Source organism: Pteropus alecto, unplaced genomic scaffold (assembly GCF_000325575.1).
Source record: "Pteropus alecto unplaced genomic scaffold, ASM32557v1 scaffold8, whole genome shotgun sequence".
Classification (NCBI taxonomy): Eukaryota; Metazoa; Chordata; class Mammalia; order Chiroptera; family Pteropodidae; genus Pteropus; species Pteropus alecto.
The window spans coordinates 17,233,045-17,239,572 of record NW_006494609.1 but is presented as its reverse complement, the minus strand read 5'-3'; the positions used below and the strand labels follow the sequence as shown (position 1 = coordinate 17,239,572).

General features: G+C 48.6%; 1 protein-coding gene across 1 annotated transcript in view; it reads right to left on the bottom strand.

Moving 5' to 3' along the window:
* LOC102894114 (kallistatin) overlaps positions 1-5,722 on the bottom strand; it is a 6,050-nt gene extending 328 nt beyond the window's left edge. Inside the window, exons 1-3 of the mRNA XM_006925559.1 lie at positions 5,095-5,722; positions 1,577-1,850; positions 610-769 (exon numbers count right to left, since the gene is read on the bottom strand). Coding sequence (XP_006925621.1) covers positions 610-769; positions 1,577-1,850; positions 5,095-5,722 — 1,062 coding nt within the window. The remainder of the gene's footprint in view (positions 1-609; positions 770-1,576; positions 1,851-5,094) is intronic.
* Positions 5,723-6,528: the final 806 nt, after the last annotated feature.

Sequence of the window (6,528 nt, the reverse complement as noted above, 5' to 3'; positions counted from 1 at the left end):
TTCTATGTTGGGTGGCTTTTTGAGCTGGATGACCTCTTATTTACACAATAATGATAGCTATCACTAATTGGTCCCTTACCATGTCCCCAGCACTCTTTCTAACCTTCAAGACCACCCTATGATATTGATGTATTTTGTCCGTCTTATCGATGAGGAAAACATATTCAGAGGCTAAGTGACCCTTCCATGCCATAAGGAAGAACTGGAATTCAAACTCTCAATCAAAGCCGAGGCTCTGCCCTCTAGTTCACTTCTGTCTACTTAGCTGAAGTCATAGGTCCCTTTCTCTCGTCTAAGAAACCTCTGTGATACACACGCACCCAGCCTCGGCTGTGACCTTCCTCTGCTTCTGGCATCGCGTTTGTCCCTCTCCATTGCCATGATCTATGAAGACGCTGCCTCCCCACCCTGACCGAACAGGGACTGGGGGGATGCTGTATCCCCAGCACCAAGCGCCACCCTCAGCATGTGGTGTGTTGGTTCACAGATGTCCGTGCCTATGGATAATCACACAGACTCGGGCAGGGAGAGCGACCATCGCCCAGCAGCTCCCGAGGGGCAGATGTTCCCACTGAGGCCTCTAGGTCTTCATGGCCACCGATGACTTACCCTGGACACCAGCAGATTTTGCTGTGTGGTGATGCCGGACAGATTAGCCTGCTGCGAAAACAGGTCCCTGATGCCCAGCTTGGGCAACATCTGATCTAAGTCATAGGAGCCAGAAATGGAGAACTTGGGGAAATGCAACTCGAGCTTCCTGTAAAAAGACCTGGAAGAGGCAGTGAGTTAAACACCTGGCGTCCTGAGCGAGCTGGGGACCGCGGCCGGGCTGTGCTGTCCTCGACTGCACCCCCTCTAGCTGGCTCCCTCCACCTGGGTCCTGTCGCCACGCGCCCCCGACTGCGCCACCCTTCACGCGTGTCCCCAGGAGCTTGAGGCCGGGGCCTGGGGTTTGCGGGACCTCCCCGCTCAGGCGCTCGTCTTCAGCAGAGCTGGCTTCCCGCGGCCGTGCCAGGTGCCCAGGGAGATGCGAGTCTCCCCGTGTGGCAGTCTTGCTCGGCCTCTGTTGGGGCCTTGTGGTTTTCACTCATTAGGAACCAGATGATTTATCTGGATCGGATTCCTGTGCCCCATGAACGGTGTGACTTTTCTATCCACATACGGCCTAGAGTTGAGGTCCTCGTGTTGTATGTGGTTGGAGACTTTTCACCCGCTCATAGCCCCAGGGCGATGTGAAACTTCCTCGCTACTTCCCGGAGTGGGTGAGTGGGCTTTCTTAAAACCCTCCACGCCAGTAGAGCCTTCGAGAGCCAATGTCATTTCACCCAAGGCCTGTGCCGTGTGAGGGCTGCATCCTGAACTAAGGCTCCTAACTCCTAGTCTGGTTCTCCTGTCACTGATGAAATCACATATTGGATGCAGCAGGAGAGCTCAGGATTTGAGGAAACCTATGAACGTCTTTGAATGGATAAGAATTCTTGCGACATTTGGCATGCGCTCCCTATCTCGTTCGGGCACCGGCCTTCATGAGAAGGCTCCGTTTGAAGGACAGCGCGCCACGCGGTACCCCAATTACCTCCTCTGGAGCAAGTTGTTCCACCTTGTCAGCATCTCTGGAGTCAAAACCTCTTCCACCTGCTTCATTTTCCCTTGGTCAGGAAGGATGAAAAAAGCCTTTGCGTTTCCTTTGTAATCCATCCTCAGCACGGAGCAGGGCAAGTACCTGTCATGAAGGTACCAGTGGTGGTACTTATCTTGAAACATCATAGGCACCTTGACCTTTGTGTTCTCATCGACATAGAAGTCTCTTGGACTGCTCCTCGAGGAGATGAACGGTTTCTCCCACGGAGCTGAAAGGAAGAAGAGAAGGGGCAGAGTGGCCATGGACCAACAAGCCAACCCTCCAGGGAACGCTCCCCCACGATCACCCCAGATCCCCACCTTCCCATCTCATCGGGGTGTACATTTACATCATTCACAGCCTGAGGTGCCTGGGGAAGGGGTCTCCCAGGGTTCGCTTAGATTCGAAATTGAGAGACACCAGAGGATATCAGGAAAGTTGTTGTAAGTCTTCGCCAATTCCTTAAAAATTGTTGCACTTACAGTTTTTGCCAAGCTGGTGTTTATTTAGTGGAAACTCGTGCACTTTCTTGGTTAAAAATGAGGTTGAGTAACTAACCTTTTATACGTTTATTGACCAACTAATGTCCTCTGTTTTTAGTTCAATGCCAGTTCGTTTTTTTTTTTTCTTTTAAACTTGTGCTTCTATAGGGCTGTTTCTCAGTGATTTGAGGGGTTCTTTCTGAATACTAGTTGCGTATCAGCTATGTGTGTTGCGAATACATCCTCCCCTTGCTGGCTGGTCTTTTCATTCCCGTTGATCAAAATTCTAAACTTCAATGCAGTGGACATTGATCTTTTCCTTTGTGGTTAGATCTTCTGCGTCTTACGAAAACTTCCCACACCTCAAGGTCATGAAGACATTCTCCTATGCTTCCTTCTAGAAGCTTTTGTCTTACCTTTTGCATTTAGGACTCGACTCAACCAGGAGTAAATACTTAATGACTGCTGGGGTGGGGCAAGGGTCTGAAGGCATTTTTCCCCCATCAGGGAACCTGGTTGTCCCAGCACCAATTTTTAAATTTCTTCTTTCTCCAATGCTCTCTCACGCCAGCTTTGACAAGTATCAAATGTCCCTATATTCATGAGGTCATTTCTGAGCTCTGTTTTGGCCTCTCACTATTCTGTCCCATTAGTCTATTTGTAGCACACAGTCTAAATAATTATAGTTATAGTACGTCTTGCTCTGTAGCGGGCAGATTTCTCGTCTTAGCTATTCTTGGCCCTTCGCATTCTCATATACATTTTAGAATCAGCTTGATAACTGTCACCAAAAAGAAAAAAAAAATCTCATTAGGGTTTTGATTGGGATTACATTAAACATTTAGATGAATTCGGAGAGAGAATGGCCATCTTTACTATCCTCTTCATGAATGTAGTTTATCTGTTTTTCATTTAAGTCTTTTAAAATATCTCTCAATATAATCTTATCTACAGAGATCCCGAGCATCTTTTGTTTGTATTCTTCTAGGTGCTTTTCACTTTTGAGGATAAGCACAATTGTTCCATGTGGCCTACGCCGAGGTCTTGGGGCTACATTTGCAGCCCCAGAGTGCTGGGCAGATGTGTCCGAGGGCAGGATGTCTCTACCTCCTTTCTGTTTCTGAAGAACTTTACTTTCTTGTGCCTCAAACACTAACCTCGTTGGATCGAGGTATCTTTCAGGAAGAGAGCACCAAAAATTATTATTTCTGGCTAGAGCTTTGGGTGGTGTGATGGTGTATTCTATACATTTAAATTATCTTTTAAAAGGGATGGAGTCAGAAGAATATTGTGCAACCACTACGATGAGATCTAAATAAAGTTCTCCATGGCATAAAACCACACACACACATACACACACACGCGCACACACGAGTGCATGCGAAAACTGATAAAATCTGAATAAAGTCTGTAGATTGTACCCCCTGTCAATTTCCTGGTTTTGCTATTATATTACGGTTATGTAAGATGTTATCTAGGGAACCTAAGTGAAAGGGACATGGGACCATTCTGTACTACTTTGGAACTTCCTACGAATTTAGAGTTATTGCAGAATTAAAAAAAATTGTTTTCAAAGTTTTCAACAGTGCATGAAAATTCCTCACGGGAAATGCAGGCAATGGCCGGTTTGGCCGGATGGTCAGTCTGGGACTGTTTGCCAGAATTCCATTCTCTGTAGATGCAGGTTCAAGTGTGAGATTGGGAGGTCGACGCGAAGCAGCCACTGCTCGCTGAAGGTCTTTACGGGCAGATAGGACGATGCCGAGACCCAGAGGAGCCCCGCGTGCTGCGGCTCATCCACACCCTCCTCCGAGTTGGTTGCCCCAACTCTAGTCCTGCTGACCAACAGTGTCACCAAGCCACCACCAGGGGTCCAGCATGGGCCTCTCCAAAGCTCCCCCGACACGGGCCCCTTCTGGTGGCCGGATGTGCCTGGCACGTAGATTCCTTATAAGCTCTAACTTGTCCACCTACACTAGCGACTTTTTCTCTGTCCCTCCATCTCCATCTCTTTCCAGAACTTCACTTCTCCAGCCCCACCCCCCGCCCAATCATGCCGGGTCTAATTCCTACAACAATCCCTTTCTCCTTAACCTTCCTGGTGGCCTTGCTCTGCTGATGGGACCCTGACAGATACACACTGTATAAAACGGTCCCCACACTGTGATTTCAACTGCGTTAACATATGCGTGTGAACCGAAAACTGAAAAAAATGATGCTAAAATGTTAACATTAGTTGCCTCAGGGTGGTAGGATTGTGGGCAATTTCTATTTTCTCTTTTATTTTTTGAGGTATTATTGAGGTTTTCAAAATGAATATCATTATCATGAGAGTAATCACAATTACTGTAATTATTTATTGAGTACACATAATGGTCAGGGGTTGGGCAAACTTCTCTTGCAGAGGGCCAGAAAGCGCTTTGCAGATCATTCTGTCTCCATAGCAACTGCTTATCTCTGTGTGAATGGAAGCAGCCAGAGGCGCTACATAAAGGAGTGGGCGTGGCCGTGTGCCAATAAAACTTTATTTACAAAAACAAGTGGCCCAGCAGATTTGGCTGGAGACTGTAGTTTGCCCGTCCCCTTAGAGCCTCTTCTAAGGTGCATACAAATATTAGACATCATTTAATCCTTAGAATAAAAGTCTGAAGCAGGGACTCTTATTATCCTTATGCCAGGCAAACGACTTGCCCTGTTGATGCTGTAGGTGAGTCGCAGAGCTTCATTATGAACCCAGCACTTCACCTCATGATCATTGGATATAACGCATTTTATAAATTACTGTTATTAAGAAAACATGTCCAAAGATATAAAGGGATGGAAACTTCAAGGCTACATAATCTTAAATATCTGGCACTCTAACATTAAATCTTCTGAGGGCTCTTCGACCTTGTCAGACCCAATGCATCCACTTTCTGTTTTAAAAAATTTTCAGTTCATCGATAAATTGGGTGAAGAAGATATAGGATCCACCAACAAATGGACTCTTACCTTTGAAGTAAATGTAATTCACCAGCACCATCATCGTATCTGTGCTGAGCCCATCGACCAAGTTCTCAATCTTCCCTCGAGTTTCCTCCTTGACGTGGTCGTTGATAAGCTGGGCTGTGCCCTTGGAGTCAAGGAAGTCGGTGCGGAAGAGTCTGGACCCGTAGAAGACCATGGTGTCATTAAGGAATCTCGGAAGGAGCGGTAGGTCCTGGCTGAGGAAAAGGGCACTGCCCACGCGTGTCTCTAGCTTGTCGTCCGGGAGGTTGAGAGTGTGCAGAAGGTGCTGGAAGCCCTGGTGGATCTCGGACCCGGACATCTTCGTGAGGTTGAAGCCCAGACCCGCGAGGATCTGGGTCCAGGTGTGTGAGCGGGCCCCCAGGGACAGCATGGCATAGGCGGCGGAGATGCTCAGCGGGGAGAAGAAGATGTTGCTCTCGGGGGCTTCGGAAGCCATCAGGTGGTAGAGGTTGAAGGCAAAGGCGGTGTTGCTCGGGGCGATCTTGAGGCTGGGGGAGCCCTCACCTGGGCCTGGAGCCTCCTGAGAGTAGTTGTGAGTATGACCTTGGCCATCGTGAGAAAGGGCCAGTAGTCCGACCAGGAGAAGGAGCAGGCACTTGGCGAGATGCATCTTCCGAGCTCTCAGGTCTATAGGAGAGAAGAGAGTGCCCAGGAAATTCCCGTAGCAGGACACCCAACTTTACTGAGCGGTCAGGCCGGGGACAGGGCCCCAGGACGGTAAGTGACATTCTCGACTCCTGCAGATGAGCTTATGACAGACGAGCAAACACCCAGCGCCCTCCACGTGTGAGGTGACAGTAATGCCCTCTGGCACGCTGCTCGTGTTCACCATCTCATTTCATTTCCCATTTCATGAGCTCTGCATGACACTGAACTCCGCTTCATTACGGAGGTGGGTAAACAGAGGCTCCCAAAGTGACTTCACCGAGTCACCTAACTGGTAAATATCTGAGCTGGAACATAAGTGTCTAGACTCTCAGCCTGGGGCGCCTTCCATCATCTGGGTTTCTTTCCTTGGCCCAATAACTCATTTCACCAAAGGTGCTAAATCACCAAAGCTTGTTTTGGCGTCTCCTCCACACACCCCGTGGCCTCCTGGCACGCGTTGTGGTTTACAAAATCATGTTTACGCCATTTCGTTTGACCCACTTACTCAGGTTGCGGTCGGTAGAAAGGGTATTCTCATCACCCCGTACGGATGAGCCCACAGATGCTGAATAAATGATCTGCTCAGAGTCTCCGGGGGTAGAATCGGTTCCTTTTCCTAATGAAATCAACCTGCCCTAAACGAGATGCTCAGTTTTCTCTACCAAACCGGCTCCGCCCCATCCAGTGGCCCTACCATTGCCTAGTTCTCAGCCCCAAACCCAGCTGTCATCTCTAACACCTCTCGGGCCTTCTGCCCTCCCCCCCTGC